Raw genomic sequence first — 19,584 nt, forward strand, 5'->3', positions numbered from 1 at the left:
ATACTATCTTATTATATATTGGGTGTGTGCATTAAAAAAGGGAATTTTTTGGGTGAAAATGAATGCTTTACTTGAATAAAATTGCAAGAAAATCTCATTGAAGGTATTGTCCATCGCTAGCCACTACTTTTGTCCATATTTTAGTTAAAAGACGAAAATCGGGTCGAAATGATTCTTCGTCCTTTGAGGTCATGTATTCATTTACCCTTTTTGGGCTATTCCATAAATAGAGAGCTGCCAATCAAGCACACGACGTTAATTCGATCCAAGTGGGTACAATTCGGAAAGGGCAATGTCTATTGATCATACCGGGGAGTAAAAGACGTTTCTCTCCAACTGCGCTTATCTTATTCTGGACCAGGTGTGCAAAAAGTCAAAAATGGCCATTTTTGGATTTTGGAATTTTTTTCGTTATCGACTAATTATTATTGGCAGACACCATTTCTATCATTTCAGATAAGTTTCAGCATTTTTTGATCCACAGTATCCTTCCGATTGGATCGAATAACATTTGACAACACTCGAATAACATTTTTATCCATTTTGTGGCATTATCATTTTTGCCCCCCCGCGAATTATGTTTTTTTCTCCAACTTTCAAAATTTTCCATCGTTGAAAAAAAATATGATGCGCACAAACAAATGAAACACTCATTTCAAATCAAGTGTTTGCAAGTGTGAAATTAAACGCATTTCCAATTGAAAAATATTGGCTCTGAGAGTAGCAAATGCCATAATAAGCACGAAAAGCAACACAAATTATTTCCTTCCGATACGTGTCGATCATTTTTGATTGATGAATATTATGTATGTTTAACAATCTTGAGTTCTTCCGTAATATTAGTTTCAATTGAACTTGGATCGCGGACTTTTTTCAATTAATGAGAATATTAATGCGATAAAGTTCTAGTTAAAATTATTGGATCACTGTAACGAATATTTTGTTTGCCATATGAACAACGGTTGATTGTTTTCAATTTCAAAGCAAGTGTTTGTTCACATACCAAAAATAGAATACTAGTCACAATACGGTAAGTATACACGTAAGAAGATGTTGACACATGTTGTTCCACAATCTGATCTAAGATTTCAATCGACACTTCAAGTATAGTTCAATCAAATTAATAATCATCCAATCCTTACTGTTATCGCATGACAATGAGTATATCGTCGTTCTATCTTGTTTTCGGCAATTATCACGTTGCATTTTGGCTATAAAAATCAACGTTCATTTGAACAGAAGCATAGTCGAGAGACGAAACAACTTCAAAAGTGCTCAATTAAATTAATATCAAAATGGCTCGTCTTAGTATTTTTGCTGTTTGCTTGATTTCGGCTTTTGTTTTCAACTTTGCTCAGTGCAAAGAATCAATTGATTCAAATATTGAAGTTCAATTTGTTCAAAGTTTGGCTGATTTCTTGGCAAAAAATCCAGGAGTTAAATTGGAACCATTGACCACAGAAGTGAAATTGGATGGACCATCAACTAGAACACAAATTGTACACAGACTAGGCAACCGTATTTCAGGTAAGTTCGTTAACGGAATTTAAGTGAAATGGAGCTTCTGAAGATTTCAAGTTTTTATTGAGTAAAAAGATTTTTAGGCGTTAGAATACGCTTCAGAATCTCAGATTTACATCGTGAAATCAAAACAATACATTTAAATGAATAATTTCACAATTAAAGGTGATCGAATTTTGGCAACTGATTCGGCAAGCCAACAATGGCAAAAACCACATGATATCCGTCTCAATTTGAACTATCCACAATCTGGATATGGATCGGTTATTACCTATCTCGAAGTTATTGTTGAACAGAGCTCAAGTTTGAGCAACGCATACGTCGTTTCTGGAGGCATTGGACAGAGACAAATCTCAGTCGTTGTTGAATCGAAAGACACTCTTTACTTCAAACACCGTGCAGCCATCTACGGATATTGATCCTCATAAAAAGGATGGAATTCATTTTTTTACAATATAATTTTGAATACATTTTCAATGTCAATTGAACAATAATAAAGCTATAATTGACAAACAAACATGTTTCTTTATTTTTAATAAGTAATAATCTAGGATTCATAATCTGATTTCGGAATTTGATTGGAAATAATATTGCATATATATAATCGACTGAAATTTTTTTGCTGAAAATGATTACGCTTCCACGCCGAATACTACCACGGCACCCCAGTATGTTTCAAACAGCAATCTGTATTTAGTGCATATTCAAGGAAAGAGATGGTGCTACAAACGGAGAGTGCTATCTCTTGCTTTTGTAATATGTCTCTTACTCTATCAAGTTTTCTAAACAGATAATGATTTTTTTAAACAATTAAGTCTCTCAAAGAGGCTGCCGCTCAGTTATGAAATTCACCAGTATCTGCAAATTATTGTTGTCATTTTTATTGTTTCTAACCGTACAGTTTTTTTTAACAAATTTTTTTATCATTTTCAAAGACTTGAGCGTTTGTTTCCGGTTGAATTTGGCACAGTCTTTTCTGAAACTAAAAAACGCAATCGAGAAAGTAGTAAATGGTTATCAGTTATAAGCGATTAAAATCTTGTGAATTTTTCGTGTTCCCTATGCATAAATATAGAATAAATCAATTCCAAAATTAATGTGCGTAAATCGTACGATGTCTAGATAAGTAATTGAATTCAGCAAGTATCATGCGGAAGATATCGTTTGTGATAACGCCATTAATGCCGACTATAAAAATAAATTGCTGTCCGAAAAAAGATCATTTTACGTTTTTTTGAGGGAACTTACGTTTGAAATTGAAAGTACATACGTTAATAAAATGGATCGTCTAGTAGCGTTCACCGTCTGTTTGATTTTGGTCATTGCTTTGAATTCGGCAGAATTTTCAGCTAAAAGTCTTGACTCGAACATTAATGTCATTGTTCAAAATGTTACTTTCTCATTTTTGAATGGCGACAAAGAAGTTAAGGTTTTATATCCATTAATTCAAGAACAACTCTCTGATGGTGTATCACCAAAGGTTGCAATTCTTCATAAATTGGGCGATCGCATTAATGGTAAGTAGTTTTAACTTTTTTAATCATTTTAACTTAGAGTTTTTCGAGTTTTCTTTATAAAATTTGTAGTTCACACAATATCCTAAAAAATTTGAATTCACATCAACAAACAAGAGATAAAGCGAATTTTTTTTGTTCAAATTGAATAAATAAAATTGAAAGGAGTATTTTCAATCATTTTAATGCTTAATGTAGCAATTCTATATTTTTGAAAACACCAGGAGATCGATTGATTACAACAGCAGAGGGGAGCTGGACATATTCATCTCCACAAAATATTAAGCTCACCTTGAACTATCCAAGATCAGGTATAATAAATAAGTTTTTTCCAAAATTAGACAGTTTGACGTATGAGTGTATTTTTTTGCAGGAACTGGCTTAGTCGTAACTTTTCTTAAGGTATGTTTACTTGAAGGGACCAAATTTTCGTTATTTTTCAACATTCTCAAACATTTTTCATTCAATTTACTACTTTTCTCTTGCAATTCGTGATTTTTACTCCGATTCAGGTTTTAGTGTCACAGGTAGGTTTTGTGGTTATTCATTAAAAAATATGAAAAGGTTTAATTGAAATATTCATCTTTTTCAGAGCACAAACAAGGGTCGCGGTTATATAATATCTGGCGGTATTTTACTAATTTAGTTATTTGGCTCTTGTTATTTTTTACAATTGAATGTTCGTTTTTTTTGTGCATTAGGCATTGGACAACGTCAACTCACCGTTCTTATTGAAGCAGATCAAACTCTTTACTTTAAATTCAGTGCGGAAATTTACGGTTATTGAAATAACTATTTGTACTTTTTGAATTATATGCCATTTGAATTCCGATGAAAATAAAACTCTAGCATTTTAAAATTTATCCCGGTTCGATTCTTTTTCTTTCTTGATCCGTTCATTATTGGAGTTTGAATTAAACGTTTTTTGCAAATGTTGATATATTTTCAATTGAAAGATATCAAAGAAGGACTTGCTTTAAATTCAGTATGCTCAATAAACTCTATGTACTCCTCAATTGCATTTGTTTGTTTCTTGAGGTTACCCAAATGCAAACGGCATTCTTTCATCGAAAAATTTAATGATGACAAAATCTATGAAAACGAATTAAGCCCAGACTTGAGTTATTGTTTCCTATTGAATTGAGTACCATCTTTGAACAAAAAACGTCCATTTACTCTCTTTCAATAGACGAATTGCGATTACTAATTGAAATCAAGCTTGAAATCAAGCTTTGCTTGAAATTGACTTATAAACCGATATAATTTCATGACATCATGCCGATTACTAATTAAAATAATAACCACTTTACTTGCCCTTTAAACACAAAGTGTATTGCTCTGTAAACAAATATTTTTTTCTCTCATTTTCTTTTATCGAGAAAGTTGTTATTTGTGAACAAAGATAAGTATAATCAGACAATCTGTCATCAGTGTAAAATATCTTGGGATTTTTTGTGCTGCATACGCGTAAATATAGTAACTCAATCACCAATATGGATGAATCAATTTCAAAATTAAATTGCGTAAAGTGCACGGGTCTAGATAAATAAATGAAATCAGCAATCATGTGAAAGATATCGTATGAGATAACACCATTTAATAGCTACTATAAAAGCCAATTGCTGTCCGAACAAAAATCAGTTTACGTTTTTAATATTGAGATTGAAAGTGCATCAATAAAATGGGTCGCTTAGGAGCATTCACCGTGTGTTTGATTTTGGCCATTGCTATGAATTCGTCAGAATTTTCAGCCGAAAGTCTTGACTCGAACATTGTTCAAGATCTGAGTACACTTTGGAATGAGGACAAAGCAGTTGTGGCTTTATACCCATTAATTAAAGAAAAACTGTCTGATAATGAATCAACAAAACTTCAAATTAACTATCGACTAGGCAATCGCATTGCTGGTGAGTAATCTGAAAAAAGTCTGAATTCATACAAGAGACAAGAAAGAGTCTAGTGATCATTTAAATAGAAAACAAAAAAGCAAATAAAATTCAAGTTTTCTTAATGTTCAAAATTTTTGAAAAAATCAGGAGATCGTTTGGTTGCCACAGCGGCGGGCAGTAATTCATGGACCTCCGCTCAAGATATTAAACTCACTTTGAATTATCCAAAAACAGGTAAAATAATTCAAACATTCATCCCAAACAATATGATTTGACTTCTGAGTGTATTTTTTCAGGAATTGGTTCAATAGTTACATATCTTCAGGTATGTTAACGCACAAAATTTCTCATTATAATTTGACATCAACATTTTCTAATATTTCATTTTCCTTTTTTTTCATTCAATTCATGTTTTCTGCTCCGAATCAGGTTATTGTTGAACAGGTAAATAATTCATCATTTAAATCAAGCAAAAACAACCAAAATGTTCAATTGACAAATTTCCATTTCAGAGCACAAACATTGGTCGCGGTTATGTAACATCTGGCGGTATTTTACGGATTTATTTGGATCTCATTCTTTTTTTACAATACAGTGTTTTTTTTTTTTTGAATTTAGGCATTGGACAACGTCAAATCACCGTTGTCATTGAAGGAAATCAAACTCTTTACTTCAAATACAATGCAGAAATTTACGGTTATTGAAATAACTACTTTTACTTCATCCAACTTCGAAATGTCAAGTGTACTTGTCGTTTCATTATGGAACTTTCATATGCAATTCGAATTTGAATAAAACTAAAACATTTGGATTTCAAAATATATCACAATTTGATAGTTTTCCTTTCATTTCCACATCATCGCAATAATTTAAACCAAAAGTTTACTTGACTCTACCAATTATGACATATTTCTAACTTTAAGAAATTCATGAAGATCGATATCATTTATGAGAAATATTATTATCTATAAAAAGTACAAAATTGGACGGAATTTCATTTGATATCAAGAGTTTTGCATCATCGGAATTGCATCACATTGCATCAAAGTACAATTGATAAGCAACTTATCATCTTTTAATTATACCACTTTGTGACACCAACCGATGAAATGTCCGATTGCATACTCACTATCAAGTTGCACGATCAAAGACACAAACTGCATAGCTTGTGATTATTTCAATCAAAACGACACGATGATAAATGATACTCAAGCTTATTTTATCTTCAGAAATGGTTGGTTAAAAAAAATATGATTGGATTTCATACTGCCTCTTGATCATTCAAAAGATGCCAATCATAATGTTACAAGATTCTAACAAGATTCCAGTCATCTTCCTTCAAGTCATTCAAAAAGCATCTTCCCAGCAATCTGTGAACGTTTCATAAAGTGCATCGTTTCAATTTTTCAATTCCAAAACCATGCCCAAGAATGTTTACGATGAATGTGCGGTGAACTCGAGATAAACAAACGATATTTTCATCAAGTCGGTGTCTCAAGTGTTATGCATCCGAATTTACCGAGACAAATGCGCAACAGGCTCGCTATTAACATATTTTGATTGTGTGCGCGCGGCGTCGTTTTGTCTTTGCACTCTCGTCATAATGTTACAGCATCTTTTCTTTCATTCTAATGCTCTGAGGTGTGCACAATATAGCAATTGGCACATCGTTGGCAAAAATGTCGTGGTGTCAACACAATTTCATGTGAGTCGTCAATCAGTTAAGAACGAAGTCACGAAGGCAACGAAACCGTAAACACAATTATCATTTGATACGAAAAAGGGTAAGTGTTTTTCACATTTTGTAAATGACATTCTTGTGATTTGCAAATCAACAAATACTATACTAGTTTTGATGCTTTTTCTGCGAACGTTAAATGATTCCTATAAATTTGCATAAAGAAACAAGAAATCGAAGAGATGAAATAAAATGTTTGTTTTATCGGGTAAATAACAATATGAATTGTAATTGAATCAAAATCTAAATCGTCAATTGTGCAATTGTTCAACAATGTTTTTTTCATTGATAAAAACATTCGCACTTCATACTAATGTTGCACACTTTTTTTGCGCTTAAACAATATTAAAACATAACCACAATTTATTGGATGCGGCAACGTGCATTTGTATACTATGTAATTTTGCAATTAATACATCGCCTTGTAGTGATGAGGGAACTTTCACGTCGTAAATTTTCTCTTGCATTTTTTTTTTTTTTCATTTTTAGTTACGGCATTTCGGCAACTTCAATAGTTTTTTTTTAAATAAATTAACCGTTGTTTTGTTGTCGCATCAACTTGATGCCGCCAAGCATCGGTGTGAAAGCAATTCACTAAAATTCGACGTTTGCTTTTATTTACAGATAAAATCAGTCAATATGGTAAAACGCGTCGAGTCACCGAAGACGAAAAGGAAGGGTGTTCGCGTCAAAAGTATAAAAAAACTACCTTTGGTTACATCGAACTTGTTGATGGCTGATGTAAACAATGACTGTTTAATGAGTGTATTCGACTATTTAGACATCATCAGTCTGATGTCAGTGTGCAAAACCGGTGAACGATACAAAAATCTCATCACAGACCATGTGATTCCATTGAAAACCATACGATTTGGTGAACTATCACCAACTATTTCGATTCAAAAGGTGTTCAAATTGTTTGGCAAATCGATGACTCGAATCGAGTTCGCGGCAAATGACATTCAATGGGTACGTCCCGGCTGTTCACCGCTGGCTGAATTCTTGCACTTGATCAAGGAATATTGTACGCCTGGAAAATTACAACAATTGAGCTTGGCCGGTTTTCATAATTGCATTATGTTCGTTGAACCAGCACTTTTAGACGCCGTACGACCGTTTTTTACCGAACTGCAAACATTTCAAATTTCTCAATCGACTTGGCCACACGGCCCACAATATTTCGACGATTTCATGAAATGGATTCCAAAGCAAAATCTCCGCGAATTAAATTTACACTGTATGCATATCGTTGGCGATTGGCTTTCTAAGGAAAACTTTCCCAATTTGCAAAATTTGCACATATGTATGTTTCAAACCAACTGGTTTACGGCACACCCATGGTTCACCGAATCGATCAATCATTTGAAGACATACCTCGCTAGCAAACCGATCGCTTTGACAAATTTCGAATACCTTGGTCACAATCGTGAGACGGTTATGGTTGAATTGTCACGCTATGTACCGATGGTTCAGCGTATTGGTGTGGTGGAAAATACAATGGTTGACAACAACAACAACAACTGGAACACGGTAGGCATTCGGGAAAAATGGAAGCACCTGAATGCATTCACCAACTTGAAGGAATTTCGCTTGAAATCAAGTGCGCCGAACTTCAACAATTGGTATTGTTAAATTTACCTTTTTCTCTTTTTTTGTCGATTTTATGATTTGGCTTTCATTTCAGCGGTGAAATATTTCGCATTTTGGCCAAATCGAATACAATCAAACACTTGGAATTGTCGACTGGTGGCCCGAAACAGAGTATAATCGATCCGATCGATGTTACGCAATTGCGCCAGCTCAAAAATGTGAATTCACTTAGGTTGGTAACATTTCAAACAATTGACGACAATTCAAATTAATTTTTCGCTTGTTTTTTTTTAGACTAGTGGATTATGATGAAGCCAACTCACAGTTGATGGATCAAATGGCTGAGCATCTCACTGGATTGAAGGAGTGCACTTTTGACGTTGGTCCGAAAAAAAACAAGATCCGATCAAGTTCGATGAAACAAGCTCCGATCGTCTCTTTGACTAAAAAGGCTCGAAACTTACGCTGTTTGAATATCGACTGTAAGGTAACGTCATTTTCGGCAGCATTCTATAAGAGATTGGTGAAAATTCGAAAGGAAATCAATCCGGATGAGCCGTTGACTATTTGTATCGATGGAGGAATTGTCGAAAAATGTTTTGAAGACCTGTCGATGCGAACGTACAAGCCAGCCATCATCACACTCAAATCAAAGGCCAAAACTGATCAGTCGCCATAATCCTTTCAATTGTATTGATTTCATCATTGATCAAATTGTATATTTTGGTTTTGTTATTTTGATTCGATGTCGCAAGATTACCTAACCATATAAAACAATCATTTATGTTCTGTACGTTTACAAATGAATTCATTTTGTTCACATGTTATTGTTATCCAATTGTTTAGAACAAATTTCATGTTTTTTCTTTTTTCTTTTTATATATTTATTTTCGTCATTAAATTGTAGATCAATCAAAAATCAAAATTTGTTTCTAAGAAACGATCTCATGAGATATTTTTTTCTAAAAATTGATCAAAATCGTCATAGAAAATGGGTGGAACCACCGAGGGAAAAAAAAAATTCGAAAATATTGAAACATACAGGAAACATAAATATATAGGAAACGACTTTTGAATATTTATATATTGATATTAAAAATATTAAACGATCCAAATTGAAAAATGTACCTCTGCCTCATTGTAAATGAGATTTAATAAAAGCGAAAACTTGAAGACAAAAATATTGTTTCGAATACATTTTTAGAGGGAAGAACAATGGAAGACACAAGGTGCAAGCAATATCTCAAGCTCACAAAGCTCATTCAAAATTAATACATTACTAGGTGTTCATCTCAGGGTGTGGTGAAGTTTTTGGCAAGATTTAGATTCTGAATTTTCTACTGAGATGTAGTCAAATTTTAAAATACAATTAGTAGTATTGGGAACCTGAATTATTTTTTTATTATCATCAAAATTAATTGAATTTTCAACATGAAAATTCAAAAGAAAAACACACAATTTAACAAATTATACAAAGTTGAAATATAAATGTTGTGACTGAAAAAATTGAGTTGAATGATAATTTAAATACGAATCATGATATAAAAATGACGAATGAGATTATAATAAATGGTCATGTAGTACAGGTACATGTGTATCTAATCTGTCGGTGGTATTTTCAGTTCAACAGCATACGCACTATTCCAGTCTCGTTCAAACACACTGGCTAAATCTCTGCGTATCGACTGCACAGTCTCATTTCTGTCTGATCTTTCCTCCATTACTAATCCAATGCCAGCCGTATCGACGAAATAGTCGGCCGACCAATTTGATGTTCCAATATAAGCCGTATTATCAGTCACCATGTACTTATTGTGATTGACGCGTCCAAATGGAATTTGTGATTGATCATCTGTCGCCGGGCAAATGAATCGTCTCTGAAATGGCATCGGACACATTTTACCCTTTGAAAGTAATTCAATTTTGACAGAATCTTACCACTTGAATGTCAACACCACGATATGAGTTCGAAATGACCTTCAGTGAATTCAAGAAGAAATCTTGAGCTGGTCTTGAATGTTTCCACCATGAAATCAATAGCTTCACCGACACACGTCTTTCAATTGCAGCCGCACGCAGTGCATCGTCGATTATTGGCCAAAATCTACAAAAACAATTCGAATCAAATGAAATGGGATTTTTTTTGAGAAAATATTGACTAAACGTACTTCGGTCTTGCCGTATATTCAAACATGGGTAAATAGTCCATCACCGAGATATGAATGAATTGTTCAGCGTTTTGAATCACATTTACAATGGCATCGATGTCCTGTGATCTACCGTCGGGGCTCATTGGTGGCGGTGAACTCTGAAATAATTACCGATTAGTGGATGATTCAGGAGTAAAAAAAAGCTGGTTGCCTTACCGAAAAAAATGTGTTCATTTTATATTGATTATTGAAATCGACTGGAACTGGATTCGAAGCATTTATCTTTGTACTGTACTCGATTGGCCAATTTTGTGGAATTTTTGCATTCTTTTTGCCCATATCCCAGTATACATTGAAAATCTTTGAAACGTCATCAACGAGGCACGAGCAATCGGTTATCAATACTCCAAGCTCTTTAACCTATACAAAATACGAGTCAGAATGAGCGAAAAGAGAATTTACAAATTAGTGATAATTTTTTTTAATTGATAACAGTAACTCATTCGAGTGTCGTTCAGCGCCCTTTTTCGAACAACAAATGAATGAATGTTTCACATAATGTTCGACTAGTCAAACCTGAGTTAGTGATCTCCAATCCATGTTGGCACTTCCAACATACATATGCTTCCCATCGACGATCCATAGTTTGGTATGCAGTACACCACCACCAACTAATTTTGGAAAGTCTAACGAACGAACTTCAGCTGCTTTCTGCTTTATCAATATTTCGGTGTCCAAATTTGGTGAAACATTTGACGGTTGACTTTGTGCAATACGAATTTTGATGCCAGTTTTTGTGCCAGCCAACAATAGATTCTGGAAAATACTTTCACCTTGCCACGCAGACGAATGATTGTAAAAGTCCGCTCCGCGTAGTGTCCAATAAAATGAACCAATGTTTATTGTTTTATTGGCCAATCCAATGAGGCGATTCCAAGCTTTGTATGTTGACTGAAATAAAGGACTTTTGTCGGGATAAACCAAACCCTCGGGAATACTTTCAACCAATTCGATACTATTTGAAAGGGAAAAAGTCAAATTAAATCATTTTTTGAAAAACAAAATGGTGATCCAAATTATTCTTACTTGCATGAGCTTAAGCATATGTTTGGCTCTACTTCATTCACTTGATGACCAAATATTTTATCCTTGAAAGCGGTTAATGCACCATTTGGAAGGAATAGCGATATCATCACAAGCATCACAATGACGGTGAGAATGAGCACTGGCGACCAACACGTGCGTGGTTTCCTAGCAGATGACACAAAAGACATTTATTCATCTATTAACATTATTATTATTACTTAATATTTTACGTACCTATTTTTACCCAAACCTCTGTTATGATCCCATAGATCAAACTCATCGTTTTCAGATGTTACGGGAATTTTTAGTTTGGCAGCCTGGTTATACACAAGTAAAAAAAAAGAAAGTAAAAAATATCATATATAATAAATCTATTTTCATATATTTCCACATAACTCGCAATTCTTGCTCATTTATCGCCTCAGCAATAAATTATCCAGGAATTCATTTGCGAAATATTGTTTTTATCATAATATTTTCTTGTCACAATCGCGTTCAATATGTTTTGAGCTAAATGCTTTTTATAAATTGATTTAATGAAAATAATAATACAAGAACAAAGCAAAATGTGCAGAGGGTAATGCAAAAAACGTACTCGGTGTAAAATGAACAAAAACGAGCAAAAAACTTGGAATTTGAAACACACCTCAATGACGCTCTGTCGTCTACATGAGCTGACTTTTTTCGGAGTCGAGCATTTTGTTTCTTGAAATTTTTTCGTAGGTTTAGTCGAATGGTACGATGTTATTTTCATGATTTGAAACAATTGAAAGTCTCAAGAATAAAGAGTGTTTCACTGCGATGGAATGAATAGCATACAAATCGAAAATTCTAAATTCTTTTCAAACTCATTTCTTCTTTGCTTAAAATTTAAAATTCACTGGAAGTCTATTATTTTGATAGTTTTGAGTAAAAAAAAATACGAAAAAATATCTTTGAACACAATTTTTAATTTCAAAAGAACGAAATGTCAACTAAAATTCTTAAATTTTGCAAATTTAAATGTGTGTACTGGCTAAAATAACATCGTACGAATTGTCACGACGTCAATATGCAACTAAAGTGTTGTGTGACTATGAGTTCAATTTCTATACACATCAATGCCCGGTGTGTTGCACAACCATTGTGAGTCGACACTCTATTGTTGTCTTTTTTTAGTTTTAGTGTTCTTACTCTTTTTCTCCCAAATGGAGATCATTTATTTTTATCGCTTTGAGTGGATTTTTTGAGCAAAATTGCTGTGTTTACATCGATTTCACTCACACTTATCACTTTGAATATTTCAGTTTACGTTTATGACACTAGATAAACAGTGCATTGTTTGATATCATTTTTTATTTATGTAAAGCGAATATGAAACAAATTTTCTGAACATATGTTTTGAATGCTATTTATTTTGTAGCGTTTTCAATTGACATTGACACTCGATAAAATCTCGGACATTTTTTCCTCGACACATACACATGAATTTAGAAATACACATGAATTTAGCTTGGTTGACACACAAATAAATTACTTGTACCATTATGGACAGTTTTTGGCTTCGGAATGGTGAATAACCACGGTACATTTTTATCGTTCTGAACAAAGAATATTTGGCATAAACAAAGCAGACAGTGACCTAGTTTTTTAGCACTTGGAACCTTATCAAATGTCCATTTAGTTGATTTTGAATTGATTCAGATAGAGTCTCTTTCACGATTCATTGAAAAACATTCTTACACATTTATTATCAAAATTAACAAATTAATTAACCTTTTTGATAAGAACATGTTTCGTCAAAGCCGTTTGTAACAAATGATAATTTCTAATCAATAAAAGACTGCGCTCATCCCTTTTCGATCTTTTTTTCTCTCATATTCTATTTGTGACTGTTTTTTGTCTACCTTTTATAGTCCTAAATGTGTTTTATCGGAAGATGTTAACATTTTTTCAGATATAAACTCGCTTGTACTGTCTTCTTCAATGTCGTGAAACTTGAGAAAAAAATTTGTTTGGTATAGTTACCTGTAGGTATGTGTATCAATTTAATCGAAAATTGAATGCAACATTCCAATGTCTCGCTCTTCCTCACCCACAATTGTCGCGATAAAACGATGCGTGATTCATGTTCTTATCGTGTATTCTTTTATTATGTAACTGACCGTGTCGTCTGAGCATGTAATAAATGCATCCAAGTTTGAAACAATAGGCCCGGAACAGAATATATTCTGTTCTGTTGATGAATCATACTACATTTAAATCGAAATGATAGCTATAATTTGAATACGTACATTCTCTATTGTGTGACATGTTTCAATAATAATAGAATTCACTGGAAAAAGATGGTTTTTGAAATTGACACAATTATTATCCGTTTCGTCAAGGGTCAATGGAAAGTTGTCACTTCGCCGAACTGAAAGCGCTGATTAAATAATAGAGGAAAAAGCAACAAATCTGCGTTACGCCAGATCACACATGATCAAATCAATTTAAGAATGTTTCGAATTTCGAACAGTGTATTCAACCAGTGTAACACACATTCAACCAACCGATCACTGTGACAATCACTACATATGTGTGTAAATGTAAATACTTACACATGTTAGCGAAAATGGAAAAGAAAGAGAGAACGACATGCGATGGAGTATGGTGCTGTGGAGTATAGTGTCTGTAGAACCAGATAAGTCGTACATTTCGATTTCGATCGTGTTCATATCGAGTTGAATGTGTGCTAGAGGTTTAAATAGAGAGCTTGAACAAGTATAAAATCGGTACAAGTGTCGTTGTAATAACACTCCCGCGTATACCAGATCGAACGATGATGGCTTGAAGTAAAATAAAAATAATAGTGAAACATAAAATAGGGAAATTTGAAGCGAGTCAAAACTGGAAAAGAACATACATAACAAATAATAAGCCAAATGAGAATTAATAAACATCGAAAGAAGCAAAGGCGCTGCTCAACACTAGCTATAACAATAAAGAATTCTTATTTTGAACTGGCGTTTGGTGCATTTTTCGGTTGATTATATTTAAAAACGATAAGCGCAATTTCGTGTGTACACTGGCAACGCACATACATATGATCGTTTGTTTTATGCCATTTCACAATCGAAATATTTGTGTTGCCAATGTTGTTTATTCTAATCGGTGTCCATATGCATGAACTGTAGTGTAATTAATTTTTTTTTAACTAACTAAGTTCAATATCAAATACATAATTAGCTTCTTTGCGTATATGTTGATGGGCAAATATTTTGACTGATGCGAACAAAGCCAAGTGCTAAATCACCTACTGGAGTGAATGCAAAGAGAAACCAATAAATCGATCGCAGTGTTGAATGTGCATGTGTGTTTGTGTCTCTCGATCTGTGTGTATGCACAGAAATGAAAAGACGAAGCAAAAACTAGAGAAAAAAAACGTATTACATGTGAAATTATATACGCATTGAAGAAAAACTGAGCAAAAATACGGCCAAACAACGCAATAGAAAGAGAGAAAAAAACGAACGAGACACAAATAAAAAAAAGCACATCAACGACAACAAGAACGACAACGAACGAACGAACGAAGAGAAAAGAAAAACAGCTACACAACATACAAAGACCGAACACCGAAACGACGAATTTTTTACACACACGCCAAATAGCAGGCACACAAAAGTGACAGCAGCAGCAACAGCAAACGTAGAAAGAGAAAAGTCGAAACACTCAAATGCAAAATTAATTTTATGTATCGTTTGTGTGTGTCTTTTTTTTCTTCCTCTTTGACTTGTGGTGTGTTTGCCTTTTTTGGGTGGCTGGCAGGTCAATTTGCGTATATGCATTCATAAATTTAATCTTTCGTTATTTTTCACCCGTGCCATATTTCTTTTGTATTGTGCCTTGTTAAACCTTTTAAATGGTCGATGTGCTCAACGATACCGAACAAGAAAAAAAAGTATATGTATATTTTCTTTTATTGCAATTCAACTTAACCAAAATGGCCATTGCCTTTATTATTGAAACACAAAGTATTTGTTCGAAAAAGAACGGCATTTAAATGCAGCTACGACTTAAGCGACTTGGTGCGTGTATATGAGAGTGAGAGATTGTGTGTGCAAACTATATAATTAATGAAAACAAACGATCAACTATTATTTTGGAATACACCGCATATGTGTCTTGAGCATTGTTACGCGCGCGCGATATAAACAGTGTTTCGTCGTTTGACCACGACATTTCAAATGTTCTAGAATTCGAAAGTGACATAATAATTTAACAAATAAAACGGCAATTAATTCGATCGAAATTTGAGTGCCGATGCCCTCATCAACCAATTGTGGACTCATGTGCAAATAGTTGTGATATTTTCTTCATTTTAAAAACAATGGAAATTCCCATCTTGAAAGGTACTTTAATCGTACCACAATCATCGTTCTCATCATTCAATCTCATTTCAAAAAAGGTAATTGAAAATAATATATTTATGAGTATGAGTTTGGAAACAGCAACGAAAAAACTAGTTGAGTCGAAGTGAGATCACCCATTTGTTCATTTTTACGCAAATATGATAACATTGATAAGATCGCAGATCTCTTATTCGTGACGATAATAGCTTGAGCATTTTACAATAACAAAAAAAATCATCCAATTCAGTGTGAAGTTTGTTTTAGTGTCACATTTCGTGTTTGTAGGCATTAGCCTATAATTGTCTGCCCAATTTTGTCGTTTCATTTTTACAAAAAGGTTCTAATTACATGGAAAATCCCAATTTTCAATATAGGTACATGATTTATCCATTTAGTCGTTTCGTTTCCTTTTCCAACGATATATCTTTGACGTGTACATTTTAATTTCACAACTTCGTTTTTCTTCTCGCAATTCTCTTTCGCTCGATCTCTCTGTATGAGTATGTTTTTTTGTTCATATGATGCTATTGTTGTTGGCCCGTTCCTTTATTTTATTTTTTGCAGCAGAAGAGTGTGCATGTATGAATATACTTATACACACATATATGGTATGTGTGAGCGTGTGTATTGGACACTTTGTTGTTCACCATAGGTCCAAATCCATGTATGTAGACTTTTGTTTGTTTTTTTATATTTTGCCTTCTCTCAATTCTCTCAATGTGAGTGAAAGTCCATATGTATGTTTTCAAAAGCGGTGAACGCTTGCAAAACGTATAATGTCAAAAATCAGAGAGGAAATAGCATCACAGGGTGATCAAAAAGACAAATGATACATGTGCGGTGATTTTAGGCATATTTGCATGTAATTTATTTCTTATTTCGGCCACATAAAATTTTGACTACAAAATTCTACATAAAGTTTCTACATATTCTAATAATACGATTCTTTTTTTTTTCTTTCAGAAATCGCTGCAAAAGCAATGCGTTCTATTTCGGGCCAGTCATCAGGGTATCGAACGTTTGGAGATATTGGACAAAGAAGATGATAAAAATCCGAGAATCATAACATTGGAAAATTGTGTAAAAATCACCCAAGAACCACCACCAGCCAATCAAATAAATATCGTAAAAAAGACAAATGACACATTGACCTTGTTTGCGCTTAACGAAACCGATCTGAAACGATGGATAGAAGCATTACAAAATGTCGCATTCAAAGACAAAGCGAATACAATGGTGCGCACCAATTCGGCGCGTGAAGAAGAAAATGATCTCTATTGTACCTCGTATTCGGATGGTATATTCACGGTTATTTTACAAACCGCTGATGCAACAAATCTTAAATATTCCATTGAAAAAGCGTTGCATATTGAAAATGATAAACCAATTCCAACAACATTTACACTACAATTGACAGCTACGGAAATTCAATTAAAATATTTAGAAGTAAACGGGGTGACATTAGTTACACAGTGGCCATATCGATATATTCGCAAGTATGGCTATCGTGATGGTAAATTTACATTCGAAGCGGGACGAAAATGTGATACGGGCGAAGGTGAATTTAAATTTCAGCATACAAATCCGCATGAAGTGTTTCGATGCATGGGTGCCAAAATGAAATCAATGAAAAAACTGATTAACGGTGAAAATGGCATCGGTAGTTTGGATTGTGGTGAACATCAATTTACTGCTGCTCTATCGATGGAGGCCGGTTCGCGTTCACCCCTACCACCGTCACCGAATCAAAGCTACGGCGACAATAGTCAAAGTCAAAACAGTCATTTGCTGCACGGTTTTCTATCGTCGACCGATTCATTGAACAATATGTCGATGAGCACAACGACAACATCATCAAGTATACCGCCAACAATTATGAAGATAACACCATGCAAACCACCGCGAAAGTCACTTCCTGGCTCCTCTGAAAATAATGGCAAACATAGGGCAGATGTACCGCCAAAACCATCACCGAAATCATCCAAGTATCAAGATTATGAACCAGTTTCGTTGGCCCAAAGTGGCACCAACGATCATTCAAAACCAACATCGATCACACTTAAATCATCACCACCACCGCCACCATTGCCAACATCACCGATCCCAAGCAATGGCGTTGGCAATTCAATGAAATCACCGGTTCATTCTCCGGTCGTTGATCAACCGCCTCGAATACCGGCACGCTATGAAAGTATGCAAGACGATCGCAATTACGAACGCATCGAAAATATAACAAGCGCATGGAAAACAATGGGAGTGAGTGATGTTAAGCATACGGAAAATTTGTGCACAGCCGATGATGATTTTACCGATTTTGTGTGGCAACGTTCTCAGTCCCAGAAGGAGTTTACTTCAACGCGTAGAATACCAATAACGGTTGCATATCATGATGCCGAGGAGTTGTCGATGAAGAAAAAAGACATTGAATACGATACACTTGATCATTTTGCACCTAAAAAACGAAATCCAGCAAGTGATTATCGAACCATTGTTACAATTACAACGCCGGCGTATAAGAAACAAACATCGCAACCGTTATCATCGAATGATTATGAAATAATTGGCGATTGTGCAACGATTACAAATTGTGTGAATACAAATGTCGAACCAAAAGCATATCGTTTGGCCGACGACAGTCACATTGGATATGGTGTACTTCGAAAACCCGGCACAAACAATAATATATCGCCGAAATCACCACAAATGCTACAATGCGATGCCGTCGGCATCGCAACAGCATCATCGTCAAGCAGCGTTGACGATCTCATTAATCATCGCAAATTCAACGGTTTGAATTATGCCATTGTCAATAAATCCAATCAAGTTTAAATTTCGAGCGAAATTTATGCACTACAGCTAAAAATATGGAAGACAAAACACGAAATTTAAACACTAGCCATACATTCTGTGTGAAAACATTTAAAAGACCTGTAAGCATTTCAGCTATTGTACTTTCCATTATTTATCATTTAAGAAAATTGTCTTAAATAAAAAGCACTCATATTTTAGTCAATACCATTATTCTATAGTCATTAAAGCATTAAGTAAAATGACCCTATGTTCCACATAATTCGGATAAAAATGAAATTTTTATTTTCGATTTCAAAATTGACTCTGGTTTTGCAGCTATAGAAATTGAAGCTATATTAAAAAATGTAAATTGTTTCAAGTGTAAATTGTGTAAGTTTTTGGCAATTTCGTACCCAACGACATTTCATTATTTTTCGTTTTTTTAATTAAAATTATAAATTATTTTCGTTTTGAATGAGTGCGTGCGATTTTTTTTTACACATTTCCAAATTAATCGCTGACAGCGAATATAAATTAAAGATTTTTTTTTTGTGGAAATATTGCACCAATTGGCATTTGACTGTGATGAAATGAAAAAAAAAAATAATTAAATGCATAAATTCTACTGTTTGATTTTGTTTATTATTAGAATGCAATTTTCGATATGTAAATACAAGAAGAAGAATTATTTACAAAAAAAAGGAGAAAACAATACGTGATGCTGGAAAAAGGGAAATATTTGTAGCAAACCCATATAATTCATTTGCGGAGTAATTTTGACGGTGGCGGGACTGTGTGGAGTTTGGCGGAGATGACATACAAACTCTGTGTGTACGAGGGTAACAGCACTTCTATGTGTATCATTCTTACGCAGATTATTAGTAACTTAGCTGTGTGTACGGCTACTAAGATGTACGATTGGACAAAATAAAT

The 19,584-nt window shown here is 34.0% G+C and overlaps 6 protein-coding genes across 8 annotated transcripts; 5 read left to right on the top strand and 1 right to left on the bottom strand.

Moving 5' to 3' along the window:
* Positions 1 to 1,242: 1,242 nt before the first annotated feature.
* On the top strand, positions 1,243 to 2,038 carry LOC116344252. Its single transcript, XM_031772720.1, has 2 exons — positions 1,243 to 1,527; positions 1,687 to 2,038. Exons 1-2 carry the CDS (start codon positions 1,296 to 1,298, stop codon positions 1,938 to 1,940), a joined length of 486 nt encoding a protein of 161 aa, XP_031628580.1. The 5' UTR covers positions 1,243 to 1,295; the 3' UTR covers positions 1,941 to 2,038.
* A 703-nt stretch (positions 2,039 to 2,741) lies between these two features.
* On the top strand, positions 2,742 to 3,898 carry LOC116344250. Its single transcript, XM_031772718.1, has 6 exons — positions 2,742 to 3,038; positions 3,260 to 3,346; positions 3,409 to 3,437; positions 3,548 to 3,562; positions 3,628 to 3,664; positions 3,737 to 3,898. The coding sequence occupies exons 1-6, from the start codon at positions 2,801 to 2,803 to the stop codon at positions 3,820 to 3,822; spliced, it is 492 nt and encodes a 163-aa protein (XP_031628578.1). The 5' UTR covers positions 2,742 to 2,800; the 3' UTR covers positions 3,823 to 3,898.
* Positions 3,899 to 4,666: 768 nt separating this feature from the next.
* LOC116344295 lies at positions 4,667 to 5,758 on the top strand. 2 transcript variants are annotated; one of them, XM_031772769.1, is made up of 6 exons: positions 4,667 to 4,942; positions 5,072 to 5,158; positions 5,221 to 5,249; positions 5,354 to 5,368; positions 5,437 to 5,473; positions 5,543 to 5,758. In XM_031772769.1, exons 1-6 carry the CDS (start codon positions 4,717 to 4,719, stop codon positions 5,626 to 5,628), a joined length of 480 nt encoding a protein of 159 aa, XP_031628629.1. In that variant the 5' UTR covers positions 4,667 to 4,716; the 3' UTR covers positions 5,629 to 5,758. The 2 variants fall into 2 exon arrangements, with proteins under 2 accessions (XP_031628629.1, XP_031628630.1); XM_031772770.1 differs by having other exon boundaries at positions 5,221 to 5,245; positions 5,350 to 5,368.
* An 804-nt stretch (positions 5,759 to 6,562) lies between these two features.
* Positions 6,563 to 9,439, top strand: LOC116344293. The gene is made up of 4 exons (XM_031772768.1): positions 6,563 to 6,708; positions 7,287 to 8,284; positions 8,347 to 8,484; positions 8,547 to 9,439. The coding sequence occupies exons 2-4, from the start codon at positions 7,302 to 7,304 to the stop codon at positions 8,929 to 8,931; spliced, it is 1,506 nt and encodes a 501-aa protein (XP_031628628.1). The 5' UTR covers positions 6,563 to 6,708; positions 7,287 to 7,301; the 3' UTR covers positions 8,932 to 9,439.
* Positions 9,440 to 9,710: 271 nt separating this feature from the next.
* LOC116343941 (phospholipase D3-like) lies at positions 9,711 to 12,489 on the bottom strand. 2 transcript variants are annotated; one of them, XM_031772270.1, is made up of 8 exons: positions 12,084 to 12,489; positions 11,723 to 11,805; positions 11,489 to 11,653; positions 10,979 to 11,417; positions 10,619 to 10,822; positions 10,421 to 10,560; positions 10,191 to 10,356; positions 9,711 to 10,129 (listed from the first exon to the last, which is right to left on the bottom strand). In XM_031772270.1, exons 1-8 carry the CDS (start codon positions 12,240 to 12,242, stop codon positions 9,851 to 9,853), a joined length of 1,635 nt encoding a protein of 544 aa, XP_031628130.1. In that variant the 5' UTR covers positions 12,243 to 12,489; the 3' UTR covers positions 9,711 to 9,850. The 2 variants fall into 2 exon arrangements, with proteins under 2 accessions (XP_031628130.1, XP_031628131.1); XM_031772271.1 differs by having other exon boundaries at positions 12,135 to 12,487.
* A 1,689-nt stretch (positions 12,490 to 14,178) lies between these two features.
* LOC116343946 lies at positions 14,179 to 18,874 on the top strand. The gene is made up of 2 exons (XM_031772278.1): positions 14,179 to 15,917; positions 16,825 to 18,874. The coding sequence occupies exons 1-2, from the start codon at positions 15,840 to 15,842 to the stop codon at positions 18,688 to 18,690; spliced, it is 1,944 nt and encodes a 647-aa protein (XP_031628138.1). The 5' UTR covers positions 14,179 to 15,839; the 3' UTR covers positions 18,691 to 18,874.
* The last annotated feature ends 710 nt before the right edge of the window (positions 18,875 to 19,584 follow it).

The sequence above is a fragment of the Contarinia nasturtii genome, unplaced genomic scaffold (assembly GCF_009176525.2).
Source record: "Contarinia nasturtii isolate CC-2019 unplaced genomic scaffold, AAFC_CNas_1.1 Cnas_scaffold_1037, whole genome shotgun sequence".
NCBI lineage: Eukaryota > Metazoa > Arthropoda > Insecta > Diptera > Cecidomyiidae > Contarinia > Contarinia nasturtii.

Excerpts from the sequence above, each read along its gene's own strand:
- LOC116343946 (XM_031772278.1), top strand. The coding sequence starts at position 15,840 with ATGGAAATTCCCATCTTGAAAGGTACTTTAATCGTACCACAATCATCG. Across the intron at positions 15,918-16,824 it reads TCAATCTCATTTCAAAAAAG|AAATCGCTGCAAAAGCAATG; the intron begins GTAATTGAAAAT and ends TTTTTCTTTCAG.
- LOC116344293 (XM_031772768.1), top strand. The coding sequence starts at position 7,302 with ATGGTAAAACGCGTCGAGTCACCGAAGACGAAAAGGAAGGGTGTTCGC. Across the intron at positions 8,285-8,346 it reads GCGCCGAACTTCAACAATTG|CGGTGAAATATTTCGCATTT; the intron begins GTATTGTTAAAT and ends CTTTCATTTCAG. Across the intron at positions 8,485-8,546 it reads AAAAATGTGAATTCACTTAG|ACTAGTGGATTATGATGAAG; the intron begins GTTGGTAACATT and ends GTTTTTTTTTAG.
- LOC116343941 (XM_031772270.1), bottom strand. The coding sequence starts at position 12,242 with ATGAAAATAACATCGTACCATTCGACTAAACCTACGAAAAAATTTCAA. Across the intron at positions 10,561-10,618 it reads AAATGAACACATTTTTTTCG|AGTTCACCGCCACCAATGAG; the intron begins GTAAGGCAACCA and ends TAATTATTTCAG. Across the intron at positions 10,357-10,420 it reads GAATATACGGCAAGACCGAA|ATTTTGGCCAATAATCGACG; the intron begins GTACGTTTAGTC and ends TTGTTTTTGTAG.
- LOC116344252 (XM_031772720.1), top strand. The coding sequence starts at position 1,296 with ATGGCTCGTCTTAGTATTTTTGCTGTTTGCTTGATTTCGGCTTTTGTT. Across the intron at positions 1,528-1,686 it reads ACTAGGCAACCGTATTTCAG|GTGATCGAATTTTGGCAACT; the intron begins GTAAGTTCGTTA and ends TCACAATTAAAG.
- LOC116344295 (XM_031772769.1), top strand. The coding sequence starts at position 4,717 with ATGGGTCGCTTAGGAGCATTCACCGTGTGTTTGATTTTGGCCATTGCT. Across the intron at positions 4,943-5,071 it reads ACTAGGCAATCGCATTGCTG|GAGATCGTTTGGTTGCCACA; the intron begins GTGAGTAATCTG and ends TGAAAAAATCAG. Across the intron at positions 5,159-5,220 it reads TTTGAATTATCCAAAAACAG|GAATTGGTTCAATAGTTACA; the intron begins GTAAAATAATTC and ends GTATTTTTTCAG.
- LOC116344250 (XM_031772718.1), top strand. The coding sequence starts at position 2,801 with ATGGATCGTCTAGTAGCGTTCACCGTCTGTTTGATTTTGGTCATTGCT. Across the intron at positions 3,039-3,259 it reads ATTGGGCGATCGCATTAATG|GAGATCGATTGATTACAACA; the intron begins GTAAGTAGTTTT and ends TGAAAACACCAG. Across the intron at positions 3,347-3,408 it reads CTTGAACTATCCAAGATCAG|GAACTGGCTTAGTCGTAACT; the intron begins GTATAATAAATA and ends ATTTTTTTGCAG.